Source organism: Sus scrofa, chromosome 9, assembly GCF_000003025.6.
Source record: "Sus scrofa isolate TJ Tabasco breed Duroc chromosome 9, Sscrofa11.1, whole genome shotgun sequence".
In the NCBI taxonomy this organism is placed as follows: Eukaryota; Metazoa; Chordata; class Mammalia; order Artiodactyla; family Suidae; genus Sus; species Sus scrofa.
In genome coordinates this window covers 123,972,076-123,994,095 of record NC_010451.4, presented here as the reverse complement: position 1 = coordinate 123,994,095, position 22,020 = coordinate 123,972,076, and the positions used below count along the sequence as shown (strand labels likewise).

Genomic DNA, 22,020 nt, shown 5'->3' with positions numbered 1-22,020 from the left:
TGAGGACTCGGGTTCGATCCTTGGCCTCTCTCAGTGGGTTAAAGATCTGGTTTTGCCATGAGCTGTGGTGTAGATCGCACACACGGCTCGGATCCCGAGTTGCTGTAGCTGTGGTGTAGGCTGGCAGCTGTAGCTTCGATTTGACCCCTAGCCTGGGAACTTCCATATGCTTCAGATGCGGCCATAAAAAGCAAAAAACAATCTGAAAGGAATAATGGTAGCTCCCAGCTATCAGTATATCCGGGTCAACATTGTTTAGGTACTTTCTCTACATGATGCTTGTTTACTCCTCTCAACTTTCCAGAACAAACTGAGTCTCAAGAAGGTTAAGAAACTTGATCACCTAAAGCAGTGAAAGCAGTTTGTAGGTTGTGAAGGTGCCACACAAATCTAAATTTTGTTGTGTGTCATGACTTCCTGGTTTAAAATATTTGTCCTATTGATCCTATCCCTGACTCTCTGTTTCGTGCTTTCTCATTTTCTCTTTGTCCAAATACCTATAGCTCCAGAGCCACTAGAATGGTCCCTGCTTCCCCTCTGTGCCTTGGGGACCAGAATATGCTTCACCATCCAAAAAGCATCGGCATTCTCATCAGGGCCTTTATCAAGGTTCTCTGTATGGAGTTGTCTACAAGCTTTTGAATCCTTCAGTAAAAGGGCCCAGAAAGAAGAGGGTCTCCGAAAAGCTGAACGGCTTAAGGTAGATTCCTACCATGGCCTTGTCTCTCAAAGAAAAGTGTCAGCATTTGCTCAGCATCTTTGTGCATCTGAGCGCACCTACACAGCCCTGGTCCCTCCTCCCGCCCCCAGTGCAGACATTAACCTGCCCCCGGAGCAGGCAAGGCATCTCACTTCCCAGAGGGCTCTGCCCTGTTATTGGGTCTGATGGCTGTGGAGTTTCCTTTCTGCATGATTCTAGGGGGCTGGCTAGAATGGAGCTGGGAGAGAGGACATAAAAGCCATTGGCTGAAGTCATTAAAAATGGAGGATTAGAAAGAGCTTATTTTACATTCAGAGGAGGGGGAGCCTGCTGAAGCCGCTTTCTGCCCACAGCTGTAGACCCTGATGGCAAATGGTAAAGCTTTTGTTACTGCCTACGGAGGGGAAGGGCTTGATAACCAGTGCCCTGGCACTGAGAGATAGGAAGAGAGCCACGTTGCAATTGTGGCAGTGTCTCGTGCTTATATCCCAGCCCCAGGGCTTTGAAAACTAGGTCCCGCTGCTTCTCCATCTCTGGCCAAGCTGCCCTTTCCTCTGCAGCCTCCTTTCCACTCCTATTTGGTGCTGGGCCTCTCTGTCTTCATGACTCTGATGCTTTCAATGTGACTTCATGTTTTCATAAGGCTGAAGAATTTACCATCCATGTTTGCTTATTTATCTCTTGAATTCCTACAGTAACGCAGGACATTGACATGGTCTTAGTATTCTGATTTCAGAAATGAGAAATCAAGGTCGAAAGCCAAGGGGACCTAGCCATGAAGGGGGCAGAGCTGGAGTTCGAACCCTTGTCACCTGACCTGGGATCCAGAGCCATTTCTGTGACTCCACGCTGTCTCTTTTGGCCAGCCTCATAGTGTTGCTCATCCACTGATGGCTGCTGGTTCAGTTAAATCCAACAGACATTTACTGAGCACCTTACTGGTCCTGGGCTAGGTGTCCGAGATGTAGAGATGAAAAATACATCTTTTACCTGTGTAGCGTACCTAGGTCAATAATGCTGCTTGGCACATACGAGGTATCTAAATGTTAGTTGAACAATGAATAAAAGAATGAATGCATACACTTTCCTGTCCTTGGTGAACTTAAGAGAGTCTGGTTAGGAGAAGAGAGTTGCGGGCACCCAGTGGTGCCAAGGGCTGAGGTGGAGCATGGAGTAGGTGTTTGTGGAACCTGGCTGTGCAGGGGAGGCTGCTTGGAGGAGGTGATCCTGAAGTGGAGCTTGAAAGGTGGGTGGGCAGAGCACATGGCAGAAATGAGGCCTAGATGCTTGGAGTGACGCATCTTCCACATGGTGAGCAGTGTGGCAGCACTGGGGCGTGAAGCCCAAACAGGGGAGTGATTCTCCAGGCAGGCAGGACCCGGCTCTTGGGGAGTTTATGTGTCAGAATCTCTCTCTTTCTTGTCCTTTTAGGGCCACACTCACAGCATATGGAGGTTCCCAGCCTAGAGATCAAATCGGAGCCACAGCTGCAGGCATACAGCTCATGGCAACGCTGGATCCTTAACCCACTGAGCGAGGCCAGGGATCAAACCCGCATCTTCATGGATACTGGTTGGGTTCATTACCACTGAGCCACGGTGGGAGGTCCATATGTATCAGGATCTTTACTAAGGCTCCAACTTTATCCCTAGGCTGGTGGGGCTCACAGGTTGTGAGGGGAAGGGAACAGGGTCACATGTGTGATTTAAGCAGGTGATTATGGCTGCAGAACGGAGTTGAATTTAAGGAGGTAGGCTGGATCCCAGAGACCAGAAACCAGGAGGACAAGAACCAGTGACCCGTGAGCCAGGACATGAACCAGAGCAGTAGCAAAGCTGGAGGGAAGGCAGGTCTAGAAACTATGAAGTCAGGATGATTTGATAACGGGTTGACTCTAGGAGATGAGAGAAAAGGAGTCATTTCTAATTACTTCCCTAATTAAGGTTTAAGTTACTCAGTGGATGGTGGTGCCAGAAACAGAAACAAGGGATTCCAGAGGAAGCTAAGATTTGTATGTACGTGTCGGGTGGGGGATGAAATGGGTCCGGAAAAGAAGGGGATTTGCTGTGCTCAATTTTGAGATATATTTCCTTTTGTTGTGCCCGGGGAATATCTGTGGGGTATGTTCAGCAACCCATGAACTCTAAGAATTTGTACAGCTGGGAGAGGGGCCAGAATTAGAGGACGCTTTTAGAAACGGTCAGTATAGCCAGTGTAGTTAGGACTGTGGACAAGGATGCCGTTGCCCACGTTTCATTTAAGGAGAGAAGAGCAGGAAGCCAAGGGTAGAGGGTAGGAGAATATCACCATGTGGGGGTGGGACGAGGAGGAGGAGCCAGCAAGGGGAAGGACAGGGAGGAGGAGGCGAGGTCAAGGAGGCTAAGGGAGTAGAGGTGCTGGAAGTGAAGGGTCACCTTGGTGAAGGCAGGGAAGCAAGCGGTCCTTAAGGACAAGGGTCCTTGGTCCTCCCAGCATGGGGGTCGCTGTGTCCGGGGAGTGGTAGGTTGGAAGCCACTTGTGAAGGGTGGAGGAAGGGACAGGAAGTGGGGAGACAGGAACCCTGCTGACCACGGGAGGATGCCCAAGGGAGAATTTTTTAAAATGAAAGAGTACTGTTTATTTGTAAGCGTGATGGGAGAGAGAGAATTAAAAAGAGAGAGAGTTAATAAAGCAGAGTAAGAGCAGAAGGAAGGGCTTGAGGCCAAGGAGGAAGGATGCGCCCCGAGTAGACTCACCTGAGAGGGGAGGATGCATGTGACCTTGGATGGACTTGTAGGGGAGGAAACGGGAACGAGGCTGAGGTATGTCGGACCTGAGGCCTCTCCCTCTGTGGTCAGGCTGTGGGCAGGTAGGATGGTGTGTGTTAACACGAGCCCTCTCTTTCTTACACTCTGGCTTCCCGACCTTCAGCTGCCTTCGCAGAAGGCAGCGGACCACTGGGAGGGTAATTTGTAAAAACTGAGTTCACCATTTAAGGCTGAGGTCACGACAGGGACAGAGAAAGATCGGGGAGGTAAGGGAGCAGACCACCATTTGCATCCTCATCCAAGGCTGATGTCTTGCCCCGGATTCTGGATGTGTAGATGGGCAGCTTAGCTGTGAGAAGAAAGGATGGAGCTGGATTCCACACCAGCAGCTCTGGGCTTGCGTCCTGGCTCTAAGAAATGTGACTGTGGGCAAAGTCTTTAAGGGTCAGTGTCTGTAAGTAATATCCAAGAGTCATGCCCTAAACCTCTGTGAATTTTAGCACAGCGCCCTAGAAGTCAAATAACAGGTTTTCGTGTTCCCGTCTTCTTTTTTTTTTTGAAGATGGAACTATTCATGGGGAAGAAAGTTTACAATGGAAAAATAGAGAGGAAATCAAGATCCATGCAAATTGCACCTTTCTTCCCTATTTTGATTTCCTTGCACTAATCATTTACACATTGTATTGTATGCTCATTTTATTTATTAAAGCACCTATGGTCACTGGTCACACTATTTAAAAAAATTTTTATGCATAGTATCAAATGTTTACAAATCAAGAAAATAGGACACCGAGCCCCTAGGTGCCCACCACTCAGCTTCGACCCCCTGCTCTTCCCACCCTAGATGATTTTGAAGCAGTTCCCAGATAGCATATCATTTCAGTGCTAAATATTTCAGAGTGCATTTCTAAAGAATAGCGTTGCTTAAGAAGGAAAATAACCACGGTATTGATATCACACTAATAACAGTGTCTCATCAGCACTCATGTCTCCAGTTGCCTCATTTTGGAGCACGGGGCCACACCCATGGTATGTAGAAGTTCCCAGGCCAGGGATTGAACCCAGCCACCGCAGTGACCTGAGCCACTGCAGTGATAATGCCAGATTCTTAACCTGCTGAACCACCAGGGAACTCCCAATAATATTTTTTATGGTTTTAAATTTGAATCAGGATCCAAATTAAATTTCGTATACTGCATGTGGTTGCTGTGTTTCTTAATTTTTTATGGCACTGAGACTCTCCTCTGAGAGACAGCCCTGTTTTCCTACCTTTCCTGATTTCATGTCATTTCTCCCAACGTAGGTCTACCATTTAATTTTAGGAGATCTAAGGGCCGATTGCGGTTGAGACACCAAAGCCTCCAAAGTTTAACTTTAAAATTCCTTCTAGACACACTTAAAAGGAAAAGTATAAAAATAATGAATAAGGAAAAGAGGATAGAAAGAAGAAGAGGCTGCAGGGAGAAGTAAAGAGACTCATCAAGCCTCAAGAGGAACAAAAGAGAAGGAAAAGGTGACAGAGAGACTTATGTAACCCCAATGCACCAAGAGGCTTGAAAACCCTTTCGGATGTGTTTCAGCCATTTTTTTTTCTGCCCCTCAGTGAGCAGGTGGCAAACATGAATCTTCAAATAATAACATTCTATTTACTTAGTACGTTTTCCCAAACAGCTTATCAAATATCTGAGTAGGTATCCTCTATGTAAAATAAGGAAGCCGTAGGAATCCTAATTCCCATTTTACAGGTAATGAAACAGTTGATACAGCTAATAAGAGTGACTCACACTAAACAGTCATTTGTCATTTGTCAAACATTGTGCTAAACTCGATGACATTATCTAATTTAATCCTTATAACAAACCGATGACATTGTGGTAAGGATTGTTATAATTCTTATAACAGACAATGACATGATGAAAATAACCCCAGGAGAGGGAGAGTTCCTTGCTTACAGTTACACATCTGGAACATCCTGATGCAGGGATGGAAACTCAGGGCTGTCAAACCCATTGCTTTTTTTTTTTTTTTTTCCCTCCAGGTCAGTCTACTCTCTACCAAGTCATCAATCTTGTTCTGCATATGCTTGCTCACTGGCAAAATTCCATTTAAAGAGAAACTCAGAGCATCGCCAAATGACAGGGTACAGTGTGCTGGAATTTGCAAAGCATTTTCCTTCCCACAGACAGTCTCATTTCTTTCTTAGAACTACCTTGAAAATTAGACAGGGCAGGTGTGTTAATCTGTGTTTTACAAATGAGGGCACTGAAATTCACGTCTTTTGGTTATGCTAGTTAGTAATCATGCAGCTAGTAAGGGCAGTTAACGTCACAGAGCTAGTTAACGGCAGTTAAGAGCAGAGGCCCTTTCTTCTCATTCCAGATCCTGTGCTTTTTGGCTCCTCTTTGCAAATCTCGTGGGCCCACACCTTTGGCTGCTGACTTTTTTCCATGTCCCCTCTGATGTTCCTTGTGAGATTACAAATTAAATATCTGGATGCTTGAACTGATGAACAGGAAATGAGGCTGCTAATGCTCAGAGGAATGGAATCGAGATGCCTTTTTTTTTCTTTTTCTTTTTTTTTTTTTCCAGCAGAATTTTGGGCCAAGTGGCCTCCTTCTGTCCTTCCCTTCCCTGTGTCCTTCCAGTCTCCATGGAAACCCCAAATCAATGTGGCATATGTTGATTCATGTTTCTCCTGTTACTAGGAAGCTACAAACTGGAAATTGCTTTTAAAAGATTTGTGGAAGAGCTTTCGCATGCTGACCAGAATTCAAATCTAATATCCAAATGAGTGTTTTATTAAAAGCTTTTAATGTGGTCCTATCCTAGGTGGTATGTTGATTAAATAAGCACGCAGGGGGCATTTGGCAATAAATCTCCTCCTCCACTATCGTGGCTTTTAAAAATATTATACTGCAGACTTTAATTCCCTTTATCTTCAATGTAATTACATTTCTGTGGTCTGTGTGACAATGCCAGGTGTCCTTTCGCTCTTGATTAATTCCACTCTGCCCTGCCCAGGTTGCTGGGAACAGTAGTTTGCAGACACCCCAGGTACCTGGGCTGCCACCCCTGGGTGTCATTAGCGTTGGGCTGACTTCCCTCTTGACCTGGAGACTGCAGGGGTCTGGTGTGTTTCTGCATAAGGAAGCCTCAGTGATGTTTCACATTTTCTCAGGAACTCAGAATCAAATTCAGCTGACATTTATTCAACCCCTGCTCCATACGAGGCAATGAGAATTGATAGCAAGGGGAGTACGTCAGAAAGTCTGACTTTATGGAGCACGTAGTCTTTTGGGAGGATCCGAAAACATAAATCACGAGGATGAACTACCGGCTGGGATGGGGGCTGTCAGAAGGTCACACGGCAAAGTGGTGGTGTCGGGATGGAGGGATTCCTCCTGGTTGAGGGGGTTCTGGAAAAGCTTTGGAAAGGAGAGATTTTAGCTTGGAGGTATTGGATTTTGAGAAGGAGCTGGGAGTGGAGAGGCAGACCCAAGGTGGGGCCAGTCGGGGCAGAGAGAGCTGCAGAGGAATCAGATGTGTGCTTGTGTGCGTGTATGTATGTGTGTATTTGTGTGTGCATGGGCACACGTGTACAATGGGCCATGAGACTGGATAGGTAAATGGGACCAAATTATTGAAATGTCAGGCAGGACTGTGGGCTACAGTGGAACCCATCAAAGATCATTGGACGGATGATCTGCTTTATGGTATCTATTTTAACGGTAACTCTCATGGGATGGAATGTGCCAGAAGGTTTATAGGGGATGGGGGTGATGAAACAGGGGCAGGAAGATTGGTTATTAAGAGGGGGTGGAAGGGTATGCGTCGTGCTGATAACCTCTGACATGGCAGTGTCAATGGCTGGGAGGGAATGAAAGTGAGAAATACATCAGAAATCAATGACAAGGTTTAAAAACCGGTTCAGCAATGGGAATGGAGGAAAAGAAACTCCAAATACCTGTACCTATCACCCTGAGGGGCTAGAACCCACACGGGAACCCAGCAGGAATGGAGTGATACTGGAGGGGAAAGTGGTGGTTTTGGAGACTGTCGAGTCTGCAGGGTCTGAGAGGGGTGGAGCTGTCTAGAAGACTTCTGGAAAGGCAGGGTGGAGCTCAGGAGAGGCAGGACCAAAGCCCTGATTCTGGAGAGAAGCCGTGGCCGATGCTTGGAAGGATTGGGTTTCCCCGGAGGAGCACGAGCATGGTGGGACCAGCAGGGCTGACCGAGAAGCCAGAGCAGGGCTTGTAATGACTCTCTTCCTGGGGAAAACCACGTGTCTGGCCTAGGGGCCCCATCCTGTGCCCAGTCTTCAGCCAGCAACTTGGGAACAGTAATCCGAATAGAACATAGAGCTCTGTGTCCCTGGCCCAGGGCTGTAAGCCCAGAGGATGCAGAGGGCAAGCAGCGGGTGCCTTTCTCACCAGCCCTCCAACCGGCTTGTCTTGGCCTGTCTCTCTCCTCCAGGAAAAAGACCAGGCTTGGATGCTCACCCCCTTGGTTCAGCCTAATTCTGCACGTCTGCTCTCCCCCGCCTTATGCACCTGACTCTATAGGAAGAAAGATTAAGTTAGAGTCCTCCCTTGAGAGGGCACTGCCCTAGGTCTGTGCTTCGCAAACTAGGGTGCAGTGTGCTTACTCCTTGGTGTTTAGGAGTGTCTTGGTAAGAAAGTTGGCACTAGTTTTAAGTTTCTCTTTTTACTCAAGTGAGAGGCCTGTCGCTCTGCTCTTGACATTCCTCTGCTTTCTCTTAAAGCTTTATTAATTACAATGTCTTTCCTTAGACAGTTGGGTTGGCTTCTTGACTTCCTATGACTGTATGTCGAAAGGCTAATTGAGGATTCGGATGCCTGGTTAATATTGGTCAGCTTCCACTTGAGACCCGGGCCGTCTGTAGCCCTGCCCTCTCTCCCCAGGGCCTTTCAATCCTGGATGCCGGGCTGGGCAGCATGAACCTTGGAGGGAGCCTTCATCCCACCATTCTAGTGCCCATAGAGGAATTCCATGATGATGCCACCTTTGTGTTAAGGCAAGAGGCAAAGCAGAGGCTGGAGGCACAAAGTTGGTATCAGACACCAGCTCTGCCACTTAGAAAACTTGTCTCTGTTTTCGCATCTGTAAAAGAGGGATAAAGATGTTGGCCTTGTAAGTCTGTTGTGAGAGTTAAAGAAGAAAACAAAATGCAGTGTTTAGCGCAGTGTCTGGCATGTACTGAAGTGCTCATTAAACATTAGCCCTGGGCAGGGAGTCCAGGGTGGGTCCACGTGGATTAGGGAAATGCTTCTCCATAGGCTTTTGTTCCCCAGCGTACCTGTGTACTTCTTTCTTATGGTACAGTATGCCAGGAAAATGCCCAGAAGTGAAGGATTCCCTTCATGCTCTAATTCTAAACCCCAGCTAGCCTCAGGGTTTGAGACAGGAATTCAGAGGAATGGAAAATGTTTCTTTTGCCTCTCCTCTTATAACACCAAGTTCCCTTTACCTGTGGATGTTTTCAGAGAGAGACAGTGAGTCACTGTGGAGGCAGCATCAGAATTTTTATTTCATCCTATCGTCAGGCAGCATGTGGTTGCGGCAGAGTCATTGCACTGTGAGAGTATCAGTGATGCGCCAATAGATCTGCCAGAAGGACAGGGGCCCCCGTGTGACGTAGTAGAAAGATCTCGGCTCCAAAAGTCATAAGAAAGCAATTTCTGGACCTTGAGCTGCCTCTGACGTGTTGGGTCACTTTGCAAAAGGCAGGTCACATCTTCTCCCCTCTGTTGTCTGATCTGTGACACGGGGATAATAATACTCTCTCAGACTCCCGCATGGGGTTGCTGAGTGACAATATATAGCAATGCTTTCTACATTCTAAAAGGTTCAACAAAGAGCATCTAATATCTTTAATTTGATAAAAGCATCACTTTCCATAGAGATGTCTGCCGCCTCTAGCAAGTGCCGCCCTCTGGGTTTCAGAAATGATGTGTAGCAAAGTCTGGGTGCATTTGGAGCTAGTCCCTGGGTGGGAGTGGGAGACTCAGCCTTAGGAACCTAGAGGGGGGGATGAGGAGAAGATAAGGAAGCTTTATCCCAGGACAGGGCTTCGTGAACTTAAGCAGGCATGGGAATCACCTGGAAGGGCAGCCCCATCCCCAGAGTTTCGATTCTGTAGGTCTGGGGGTGGGGCCTGAGACTTCCCATTTCTAACACATTGCCAGGTGATGCTGATGCTGCTGGTCCAGGCACCGCACTCAGAGAACTCCTGTACTAGGACAAGCGGGAAGAGGGAGTCCTCCTTCTGGAACTGAACCAGGCAGTGTGAAGATCCATGTGGGTAAGGCGATTGGGAAGAAAACATGTAGAAGGCGGAAAAACGGAGATAATGTGCAGATTGGGCAGAACAAAGGGAAAAGTCTCACTCGTAACAAATGCAAATAGGGGGAAGTTGCTAGGTGATGGATAAGGGAGAGAGGTGAATTTCCACTGTAGGAAAACCCAGGTGAAGGCAGGAGGACCATGTTGGAAATAGACGTGTTTGGGGCGGTGGAGGTTTCTCATTAGGAAGTGAGGAGTGGTATGCTTGGTGCTGGGGAGTGGGAGTGGAGACAGGCTTGGGTCCAACGCCTCTGAGAAGGAAGAGGGACAGCTGAGATGTGGCAGAGGGGGCTCGTTCCAGGGCTGTGTGGTTGGGCTTGGTAGTGCAGCACAATAGAAATTGGGAGAAAGGGGGTGGAATTTAGATGTGTGACCTGCCCCGAAGCTTTCTCGCTCTCTGCATTTATCACATCACATCACACCCAGCAAGACAGCCCCCCTCCTCCTGGTTCATTAGGAGATTTGATTCGGCTTGGCTCCTGCTGTCAGCAGCTGTCTGGGGCAAGATCTTTATGCTCCCTGCTCCCTAAGCAGCAACCAGCCTTCAGCCAGCAGCAGCGCTCATTAGAAGAGACCCCCCCGGACACTTGATTTTCAGCTCACTGGTGGCCTGAAAGAGTTAATGCCTCCGGCTTCACTGCCCCCCTGGGCAGCCTCTGGGTGCCGAGGGAGGCCGCTTTGGGCTGTGGGGACGTCTTTCTGAGCTTCGGCCAAAGGAGCAGGGAAGCAGGTTAGTGAGGCTGAAGACGGAGGTGCGGGAGGAGGGCCAGGCGAGCTCTGCTCAGGGGCACCTCCTGCATCCTGCCAATGAGGATGGGCGTGCAGACTGTGCCCGGGAGCTGAGCCGCCGCCCGCTGGGTGTAGGCTGCTTCAGTATTTACTGGATGTGACAAGCTGAGAGGAGAAGAGCTTTCAGCGGGGCCGCTTGCTGCCTGGTTCAAGGGGTGGGAGGTGTGTTGTGCATGCATGCATGCATGCGGATGTGGATGGTGTGAGTGCATGCATAAGTGTGCCTGTGTGTTCTTGCACACATGCCCTTCACCCGCCAAGGATTTGACTGCTAAAGAAAGATCTACTCTTTCCCCAGAGCTCCTTACCCGCAGCCTCTCTGACCCTCCCGCTGGCAAAGACCCACAGGCCATGAGGACTGGTCAAAGACAGTGAGTATGGCTTTGGCTTCTCCCTTTCCTCTCCGGGGTGCCCGTGTGGGCTGATTGCATTATCCATATTTAATTAACCTGCCTCTCCATGCATATTGATTGCTTTCTTCCCGCTGAGGCTCTTAGTTTCTCTTCTCTTCTCTATAAATCTTTGCTCTTTGCTTTTAACCTTTTTTTCACCCAGCGTATCCTTGCTTTCCACTCTGTCCCATCCTGTCTGCCCCAGAGTCCCCTGTAACTTGATGCCCACTTATTAGGGCACATGGACCATGGTGCCGTCATACCCCTGGCCTTCCTGGGCGCTGGGTAACCCCAACCTCTGTTCCCTAGAAGTCGAGGGGATAGGTGCTGGGATGAATGAGAAAGGTGAGGGTCAGAGCATTCTGCAGATTCCTATTTCATTGATTCCAAGAGTAAGCTAATCGAAGGGGTGATGGAGGGGCTGAGGGGCAAGGGGGGCCAGTGCCAGATTCAGAAGAGAGGGAGGCCGACATTGCAGCAGTGCCAGGAAGCCAGCGTGGACTAGCCGTGGGGTGGGAAGAGCCACAAGGCAGTGACCGGAGGCCAGGTGACAACTGCCCAGACGACCTTGCCTGCTGTGAATGGGGGTGGTGGTCCCTGGTTCTGCTCGGCCCCAAGTTCACAAAGGCCCTTGGCCTGGGCTTCCCCCTCCTCTGGGGATTCATCCCACAATTGAGAGACAAGGAGGCTCGGGTACTCCAAAGAGGGATTTCTAGAGACCCTTAGAGCCGTCAAGGACTTCGATTTCCCCACTTCTGGGCAAGCAGGTGTAGGCACGGTTGGGACAAAGATTAAGGAAACGTCCTTGCTGTCGGGGGACACAGCCCTAGCTCAGTCTCCCGGAGATGAGGCTTTACACCAAGTCTAACTAATTTTGCCCCCCAGTTTTAACAAAGCAATCTTATAATTGGATTAATTACAGTGATATTGGAGAAGGTATTTTTTTCCAAAGCCTTTGTGAAATGTTCCAGGTAATATCAAAATAATTTAACCTGCATAGATGGTGTTGGGGCCTTCTCTGTCTAAATGAGGCTTCTTTGAAAATGGCTTCTCTGCTTGGTGGCAGAGGTCCCCAGGGGGACCCTGCATGGATAGGTTGTTCTCTCCACGTGTTTCTTCCCATCAGTTTTGTCCACAGGAACAAAGGGTTTGAAGCACTGAGCGCCCTCCCCCTCCAGAACCCTCCCCCCCCCCCCCGCTACCCTTCTGGCTTCCCATCAGAAACAGGCAGTGCCCAGGCTGCGGAAGGTCAGGCAGCCTCCAGATGGGCAGGGCAGAGTGACTTGCTTATTCATTTCTTCACCCCATGCCTGCAATCCCCGCAAAGGAGCAAACCTGAGCAGTGACAGGGCCTGACAAGCCTCCCTTGGAGTTCTCTTAACCTTCCGCCCGCTCACGCCCTCCCAGCTTCACTTGGAGGGAGCTGAGAAGCAGAAGAGCAGCCAATCAAATGATGCTGGACCGAGTGCTGACCCATCCACCCCCACCCAGGGCCGGCTGGTCACTTGGGCCCCACTTGAGTAAGACACAGAGGACAGTAATTTTCAGCTTGCCCCACCTGGGCTTTCTTCCCCTGGGGGCCTGCGTCCCATGTCACCCTTGCTGATCCATGGTTGGGGAAGCAGGAACTCCTGACCAACAGGCTGCGAGGTGAAGCCCCCCGACAGCTGGTCCCCATCCACCCTGGGTTGGTCCCTTGCTCAGGATGAGCAGACGGTTGTGGGGAACAGGGGGTCGTGTGTGGGGAGGTGTTCTATTGGCAGGAAATTGTCTACGAGGACTCGTAGTGCAGTCAGATAAGAGAGGGCGGCCCCCTCTTACAGCAGATTCTTTGATTTTAGGTGAGAGGACGTGAAAGGGTAAATCCCGCGCCCCACAGGCTAATCTCCCGCCCTGACGTCCCTGCACGCCAGCCAGAGGGTCACCCGTAAGCCGGTGCCTGTATGGCCGCTTTACTGATGCCACGCAGGTAACTGATGCTAACCTGTCTTCTTACCTCTGCCCCTTTCTTCTTCCCACTGCCTTCCTGCTGCCCCCGCTGCCCCCGCCGCCAGTTGGAGCCTGCCTGAAGCCTTCCAACCCTGCGGTGGACCGCCACTGGCATCCATCCCCCAGGCCGCCTGTGTGGACTGCGCTGTCCTTCCCTGGGGGCTTCTCGCAAAGTTGGGGCCTTGCCAGCAGAGCTGGCCTCAGCACCAAGCCCTCCCCCACACTGGCAGGATTTATGGGGTGGGCCCCTGCATGAGCTTGTATTGAACCCTGTAGGGGTCTCTATGAGGTACGGGGATAGAGAAGAAAGATGAGGACAAGCCCAGTTTTTTCTTTTTTAAAGTCAACTTAACCTTTGACTCTGGCTTCTGCTCCGGTTCTTTCAGACCTCACTAAAAGGTTAAGTCTCAGCTAGACAAGATGGAAAATCAGAACTCTTTTGCCCCAAAGAATATCTTGTGGAAGATTTTGCAAACTATTTGGGAGACTCACGTTGTCTTGGTAACAAGGAGCACCCTTTACACCGGCCCCTGCTAAACGTTATTAGACAGTTGGTGTGGATTTGCCATTGTTTGGAAATCCTCTTAATTGCTCTTAGGGGCATCGACCTGATTGTTCAGTGACTGATGTTTCTGAGGCACCGAGGAATGAACTGGCTCATTCTAAGTTGGGGTTCTCTGATGTTTCTGAGGCACCGAGGAATGAACTGGCTCATTCTAAGTTGGGGTTCTGAGCAGGACCTGCACTTGAATTCATGGAAGGTGATGACTCAAGGGCCCTGAATCGTGGCTTGCATGGCCTGGCACTGGGGTGCCCTCTGACTTGTAAGAGTGAGTGGACGTAAAGTGGACATCAGAGAACAGCTGTAGCCAGTGTTTTGAAAAGCCAGAAAATCGATGGCTTCACAGGGTGTCTGGCTGAGATGAGAGGTGGGAGCACAGGACGGGCAGGCGAGGAGGTATTTCTGAGAACTTGGATGTTCTGGCCTTAAAAGGCTCCTCGGAGATGGACTGTGGAATACACGTGTTGTCCATCCCCGCCAAACGTGATACCATCCCCAGGCACTGCTGGATAAGATTTCTGTGAACGATGACCAGGGTCAGGGATGAAAACCCATTTGAAATAAAAGAAAAGGCTTGCCTTGCATGACCGCTCACATCTCTGCTCAGACCCAGGATTTGTGAAAATGAGGAAGGGAAAGCCAGGCTGGAAAAACTTCCTTTCCACCAGGAGAATGACATCTTCTGGGACTAGTTCCATGGCAAATTGTGACCAGCGTGCATGCGGAAGTCCCCTCTAAGTCACTCTCAAGTCCTGATTATCCCCAAACCACCCCCCTTACCTTCTCCTTCCATCTGAGGAATTGCCATGGTTAAAGGTCAAGGGTCAGTAAAGTGATTCCACCAAGAGCCAGAGAGTAAATAGTTTCGACTTCATGGGCCATAGGGTCTGTGTTGCAACCACCCAACTCTGCCCTCGTGCTCGAAAGCAGCTTTAGACCACGTGTAAACAAACGAGGTGTGGTGTTCCAATAAAAATTTATTTACACAAACAGACATCTTGTGGGGCTGTAGTTTGCCAATCTCGGTTAAAGGTAAAAGGGGGTTATTCATGAGAGCCTGAAAGAGACGTTAGCATAATGTCTCATTGGGTCTGTAGTGTCTGGTCTTTAGGAAAATTAGAAAACATATGAGAAATTTAAGCATGCATGTTAAAATTTTAGATATGTTAATATACTAAAATATAAATAGATGTTTGAGAGCTTAGTTCAGTGAAAGAGCTGACCAAGGGCACCCCTGGTTCTTAATTGCTGATTGGACCCACTGTTCTCCTCCCCACCTGCAGGCATCAGTCTTTACTGGTCTGTAGCCGTTCGTGTGTATCCCCAGGTTCGTGGGCTGGGTAGGAAGAACCTGAGGTGGAATTGACCTGTTCTGAAGCCCTGGACTTTATCTGTGCCCTGAGATTCTATGACAGGCACCCCTGTATCACGCAAGCATCCCTCCACTACCCGTGTGGGTACCACAGGGGTTCTGCAATTGGGAGTTACTGCTGTTGCCGCGGCTGCCGCTTTGCCCTCCTAGTGGGAAAGCAAAATGTGGCTGGTTATTTTGTCATCTCTGTATTTCCTTTCCCCACAGAGAATCCTAATTTAGAAATACTTCCAAGCTAACGACCTTCATTGACTTACCATCAACTTGCATGTCAGCTTTAAAAAGCATTAAGCCTCTAGGGGTAGGGGACCTATTACTATTCCAGTAGTCAAGACAGGGAGTGAGTATCGCCCTTGAGCCTCTAGGTGTTTCTCCTTTTGCGCAGGAAATCTGCGGGGGCCACCTGGGGAAGGATGGGAGCCGGCAGGGCTGGCTCCTGCCACAGCAGCTCCAGGGGCCCTTTATGGGGCTGACAGCTATTATTTTGACAGTTCCGCATCCTTCTGCCCCTGTGCTTATTGCAGGAACAAAGGTATGAGGACTCGACTGGGATGCCTGTCTCACAAGTCCGACTCCTGTAGCGATTTCACCGCTATTCTTCCCGACAAACCCAACCGTGCTCTAAAGTGAGTAATATGGCCACGCAGCATTCCCAGGGTGCCAGCTGTGGGGTGGATGCCCACCGTGGGGCTATGTAACCTCGTCTTCTCTGGTAGATGGTTGAAGAGATGAGCTGTGTGACAAATTCCCCCCTCTTGGCAGCTTCTTTGGTATCTGTGAACATGAATGAAAGAATGTTATTTTCCTCTTCAAAGTGAATGGCATACCAGTCTCAGAATAGAGACCCTCCTTTTTATCCTGCGAAAACCACATCACGCACCACTCTTATAAAGCTGCTGTGAAGGATGCTTCTTGGCTCTACTTAGCTGTCAATTTGAGCTTCTCAGATGGGAAACACTCAAATCTACTCAAACATCTGCTTAGGTTCAGATAATATGGATTCAGTGCCTATACTGTGCAGGTCCTGTGTTCAGTGATGTCATAGATGGTATTCGTGCAACCCACACGAGTTCTGTCTTTATCCCCGTTACAGAGATGAGGAAAATAAGGTAAAGGGATGGAGTCGGGAGCTCAGCCTCACTCGTCGAACTTCAAGTCCAGTCAGTGTCTTTCCATTGTTACTGGGACACTTGAATTAATTAGCTAAACAGAAGCAGAGTTGGTTTACAGTGACATCTTTTTTTTTTTTTCGTCTTTTTGTCCTTTTTAGGGCTGCACTCTCGGCATATGGAGGTTCCCAAGCTAGGGGTCTAATCAGAGCTGTAGCTGCCGGCCTACACCACAGCCACAGCAACGCCAGATCTGAGCCACATCTGCAACCTACATACACCACAGCTCATGGCAACGCCAGATCCTTAACCCACTGAGCGAGGCCAGGGATCGAACCCACAACCTCATGGTTCCTAGTTGGATTCGTTTCCGCTGTGCCACAACGGGAACTCCCACAGTGACGTCTTTAAATTTTGCACTTTCTTAGTTTTGCTTTTTAGACTGAAAGCCAACATACAAAATTTACAGAATTCCAATCCTAAGATTTTTTTCCCATCAGTCACTTAAATGGTAGGCTCTGCAGTTTGTGACAGAACTGCAGAGATCTGGGTATGGTCTTCATTTGCTGTCTATTGTCTTGTTCTTCTGAGCAAACCGCAGAGGTAGCTGAAGGAGAGGAGGTCGTTTCAGAAATATTCAAGACAGATGTTTCTTTTTTCCTAGGAGACTATCCACAGAAGAAGCTACGAGGTGGGCAGATTCCTTTGATGTGCTTCTCTCCCATAAGTGTAAGTAGAATTCAGGTTTCATCATGTCTCAGCAAATCATCCATCTTGTAAAAGATGCAGCAAAATCCAGGTACTGTACCTGGCGTCCCAGAAAACTCCAGTCTCCGCCCTCTAGGGAGTTCCTGTCTAGGGGGCAGAGATAAGAAAACATAATTTAAATGCAGTGGGGAGATGGGCTTTATTTTCCGTTTTCTGAGCTATGGTCCCAAGACGCCTCTGTGTACTCAGCAACTTTAGCAAGAAAGAACTTGGCGTAGGGAGTTGGAGCCATGAGCTCAGTAGGAATGAACGTCCAGATTCCATCCAGTTCTTGTTTTATAAAATTAAATGACCTCCTTTGGAGACCCTGGAGAGCCTTGGGTTACTCATCAACCAAGTGAATATTCTGTGCATTTGGGTACTGACTTGAGTGGGCAGACTTTTGAGCTTTCTTGTCCCTCTTTATCTGGGGGGCTCTGTACCCTGGTTGTATTACACTCCTCAATGTCTGCTTGACTGCAGGTTTTATGAGAATACACCTCTGCTAGCCTTCCTCTTCCGCTTTCCCCCTCCTCATCTCGTTCGCCTTCTGTTTCCGTAAAAGTAGAAATGGTTGTGCATTTTGCAGTGTGGGAAGGGCGTTTTGATGGCAGCCAAAATTTTCGGCTCTTGTGGTTTTTTGCACCATAAGCAAGTCTGAGTTCACTGGGCTTTGAAATCCTAATTGTGTGAAATACTTGGGAGCGGGAGAGGAGGGTGAGGAAGGGAGAAGGGTCTTTTGAAGAGAAAAGGTTTTACGCAGACAGTCAGTGCTCCTCGTAAATTCATATTAGAAGTAAGTCCTGATGGATCTGGGAGCAGAAGGGCTGCGGGGGTAAGTTCAGAATATCTTTCCCACTTAATTGGGGGACACGATTTTGTATAACAAAGTGAAGGTCACTGACTAGTACTTAGCCTTGTGTTCTTGATTTTGACCCAGCTCAGCTCCCAGGTGGGGGATGGCCTTACTGGAGTCCCTAGGTCTTCAGGTGATGTCTTTAGAAGTGATTTTTACTTTCATCTGGCTGAGCGGTTTCCTCTAACCAGGCCCCTTGATCCTAATGCTAAATAACATACGCTTTGGAATAGATTTTTAAATGCAATGCAAAGTTTAAGAATAAGCACATATTGTAGCACGTAATTTTGTGAGACAAATAGTCATTTTAGCGTTCTATGGATTTCACTTAGGAAAGAGAATAAAGCAGACGAGCTCGAGCACATATAACATATGGCTATACCCCCGAACAGCAAACTTCTGTGGGGAATTTGCCAAGGTAGTGGCATATGTACCACAATACTTAGGATTTGACAGTCATGCTTTTTTTTTTTTTTTTTTTTTTTTTTTTTTTTATGAGCTGATTCTGACTTATTTTCTAGAGTCACATTAAGCTGAACAAGCGTCACAATCAGTTTACACCTTCTTTTCTGGCTGGATTTGATTCAAGGTCATTCTGAAGTTTGGTTTCTATTTCAGCCTCTTGACGGACTCCGTTTAAGTCCCTGAGGCTGTTTTCTCATTTCGGAATGGGGATGGAAATACCTGAGTGCTACCTGTCACCTGGCTAGGAGAATCTTCATGAGAGGATACTTTTCAATGATTTGGGGTTCTCCAGGCAAACGTGTTCTGTAAGAATATCGCGGAATTTTTTAAATGATTGCTTTTGTGTCTCAAGTGAAAAATAAATATGCCTTGAGGATAAGCTTTCAAATTTTGCTGCCAGTGATTAATGTGAAGCTTGTACAGACCCAGTGTATGGCGGTAAAATTAGTGGATGGAAGCTTAGGGTATATTTGGATTGCTGCAGTGGTAAGACCTAGAGGCTAAGAGGTTGAATTGCAATGATCTGATTCAGTGACTTTTAGCACTCAAGACGCTTGGTTCTGATTCTTCCAGGGATGCTCTGGGTTCCCAGGAGTGCAGGGACAATGTTCTGAGATGGGAATTCCACTAAGGGGTTACAAGCCGACACCAGATTGCTTCTTTGTGAAAAAACAAAAACAGAAACAAAAACCCACTACGGAAACAGGCTTTTTGAACTCTGAAGTTCTGTGATCCTTCTTGGAGTCTGATGTTCTGTTTTTATTTCTGTTTAGTACAGAATGAAAAGCCAATGGCGTGAATGTCTTTGAGAAGCAAGGGGCTTTTATGCAGGAGCCTCTGGCAGAATTTCAAGGTTTTAAAACTTGAACACTTTCTCCCTGCGAAGCTATGGAGGGGTCAGGGCCCAGCTTACTTCAGCGAGTGTGGACAACTTTCTAAAAGTCTAATTAATCTGGGTTAGTGTTGTGCCTCAATTAGAACTGATTAAGCTTTTCCAAAGGGATTACGTGTATGCTGGTCCCTGAGGAGGGACAGGAGTGGATCGGAGGGGTGCAGGTCTTTCCATTAAATCAACAAAATGTCCTAAAAAAGTGAAGCAAAGAGAAGGACTGAATGGCTGGGCTCCAGGAAAACTTGACGTCTAATTTTCCACACCTAGGCAGCTGTCTTGCCTGAGTTTTCTCTTTCAGAAAATTCAGGTAATTGTTTTTGTTCCCATTCTCGACCTAGAGAGCATCTCTGCCATCCTACTCTGCTGCCTGGATGTTTAGGGCACTTTATTTACTCTAAAAAGAAGGTGTTCTGAGTCTTCATTATGTACAAAATCTATGCCAAGCAGCTGATGGAAGAGGGACAGAAGAATGAACGGGACAGTCCTTCCCTGGCAGAGAATGCAGCCTTCTGAGAAAATCGACATGCATACACATAACACAAGAAATCCTGCTCAGGCTAGGGGGCCTCAAGATTTCAAATAGAATCCTGACCTTCAGTGTTCCTCTTAAATTCCACCTTTTAGTGCCAGGAGGACTCATCGATCTGAGCTGACAGGCAGCTTTTGGTGCAGAGCATCATTCTGTTAAATCAGGAGACGTGCTTTTGCACAATGGAGAACACGGATGGTAGGGAGCCACACCTCTCGGTTTTGACCCAGCTCCTCGAGGGTAATGCTTGAGATACAGAAAAATAGCTGAGTGGCCTTGATGGACTCCTTCAGGCTCTTGGAAAATCTGTTTCCTCATCTCTTCAGTGAAGGATGTGGATCCAAGGGGGTGGATCCAGTTCGGTCCCATTGTGCTAGGAGGCTGTCTGAAGCAGCCACCGAGGAGGCAAGAGCTAGTCACCTACGGCAGGTGCTTTGAGTCAGCGCTGCCTGCAGGGTTACATAAAACTGCTTTGGAGCTGAAATGGCTTGAGCACCCAGATGAGGGGCTGAGACGCCTGCGCTGTGGAGCCTTCTCTTCTCTTTGGCAGGATCCCCTGGGTGGGGATGCAGCGCAAGGGTTCAACTCCAGGAAAAAAAAAGCAACTTTGCTATTGTTTAAACAGTAGAATAAAAAAAAAGTCTGGAACACAAATATTTGGAGCACTTTTATTTTCAATTACATTGGCTTAAAGTGTGGTTTGGAACCAAAGCCTCGCCCGTGGAGGTTTAGGGGATAACCACCTGCTAAGTGCTCTTTTTTTAAAAAAAAACTAACAAATGAAAAATGAAATTGAAATTGCTGATGGCTTCATTAGATAGGGAAGGATAATGTGTGTTAATTTGGCATCTTCTTCCCATTCATCCAGGGACAGAGAGACGTGGTGTCTGAGTGTGCACGTAGCCTGCCCCCAAGGGTGCGTGGGTGCGTGTGTGTGTGTGTGTGTGTGTGTGTGTGTGTGTGTGTTTGCGTCCCTCTGCAGTTCACACCTGCCAAAATGAAGGCTCCCAGCTCATGGGAAATCTTTTCTGACAGGTTGCTGGAGAGCACAGAATTGCGTGTGTTCTGCTTTTATTCCCTGTGAGGTTCAGGCATATGCTTGTTATTTGTCCAGCTTTTAGTAGGACATTCAGTCCTTTACTTGAATCAATTCTCTCTCCTTCTCTATGTCCCTCCCTCCTTTTTTTTTTTTTTTTTTTTTTTTTGTCTTTTTGTCTTTTTAGGGCCACACCCACGGCATATGGAAGTTCCCAGGCTAGGTGTCTAATCGGAGCTGTAGAGGCCGGCGTACCAGAGCCACAGCAACTCGGGATCCGAGCCTCGTCTGCGACCTACACCACAGCTCACAGCAATGCCGGATCCTTAACCCATGGAGCGAGGCCAGGGATCGAACCCTCAACCTCAAGGTTCCTAGTTGGATTTGTTTCTGCTGAGCCACAATGGGAACTCCCATTTTTTTCCTTTTTAAACAGAAAAGTTATTGCAGGAGTTCCCATCGTGGCCCAGTGGTAACGAACCCAACTGGTATCCATGAGGACTCAAGTTTGATCCCTGGCCTCACTCAGTGGGTTAAGGATCCATCTTTGCCGTGAGCTGTGGCTCAGGTCACTGACGTGGCTTGGATTCGAGTTGCTGTGGCTGTGGTGTAGGCTGGCAGCTGTAGCACTGATTCAACCCCTAGCCTTGGAACTTCCATGTGCCTGGGAGCTTCCATAAAGCCCTGGGTGCGGCCCTAAAAAGTAAAAAAAAAAAAAAAAAAGTTGTTGCATTCCTTCCAGTTTAAGGTGAAGGTTCCTTCCCCCTTCCTCTCGCTTCTTTCAGCTGGATCCCACACCTGGATGACAGAGCACCTTGCCCTGGGCCTCCGTTTGGTCCTTGACTTTCATTATTTGCAGAGCATGGAGGGTCCAGGCTGACCCGTCTCCACCAGGCCCAGGGAAGGCTGGCTTCATGGAATAGTAGAATTGAAAGCTTTTACATCTGCAGAGGTAGCGTTCCTCTCTGAGCAAAGGAGACCCGTAAAGAAGCTTTATATTTTTAAAAATGAGCCCCTTTGGAATAATAATTGAGATACAGAAAAATAGAATGACATGACCTGGTTACACAGCAACCAGGCAGAACACTACAAACAAACAGACACAAAAATTATCAGCTCATGAAATGCCTTGCTTGTTCATCCAAATGGTCTTTAGCTCTAGAATGTACATTTTAATAACCAAATTTCCATTGGTTATTCAGCCCTCCCACATCCCTCCCCAAGCCCAAAGGTTCTGGAACAGTGTTACTCAAAGTGGGATCCCAGGAAGACAACACCAGCAACTGATGGGAGCTTGTGTGAAATGAAACTTTGGGGTCCTGTCTTCTACCCACTGAATCAGAATCTCTGGGGGGTGGGGGCGAGCAGTCTGTTTTTCTTGAGCCCCTCAATAATGTTAATGCCCCCTGGAGCTTGAGAAACTCTAAAAGCAGCTCTAAAAGCAGAAGTAGGAGTTCTCATTGTGGTGCAGT

The 22,020-nt window shown here is 48.1% G+C and overlaps 1 protein-coding gene across 14 annotated transcripts in view; it reads left to right on the top strand.

The window, feature by feature from the left end:
* Positions 1-22,020, top strand: part of RGS8 (regulator of G protein signaling 8) — a 116,207-nt gene that overhangs the window by 59,832 nt on the left and 34,355 nt on the right. For 6 of the 14 annotated variants that reach the window (XM_021063768.1, XM_021063766.1, XM_021063767.1 and 3 more), the window contains 5 exons: positions 9,654-9,769; positions 10,898-10,970; positions 12,833-12,960; positions 15,439-15,540; positions 16,688-16,752. In XM_021063768.1, coding sequence (XP_020919427.1) covers positions 12,935-12,960; positions 15,439-15,540; positions 16,688-16,752 — 193 coding nt within the window. In that variant the 5' untranslated portion in view covers positions 9,654-9,769; positions 10,898-10,970; positions 12,833-12,934. The other 8 variants (XM_021063772.1, XM_021063774.1, XM_021063775.1 and 5 more) reach the window with 5 other exon arrangements.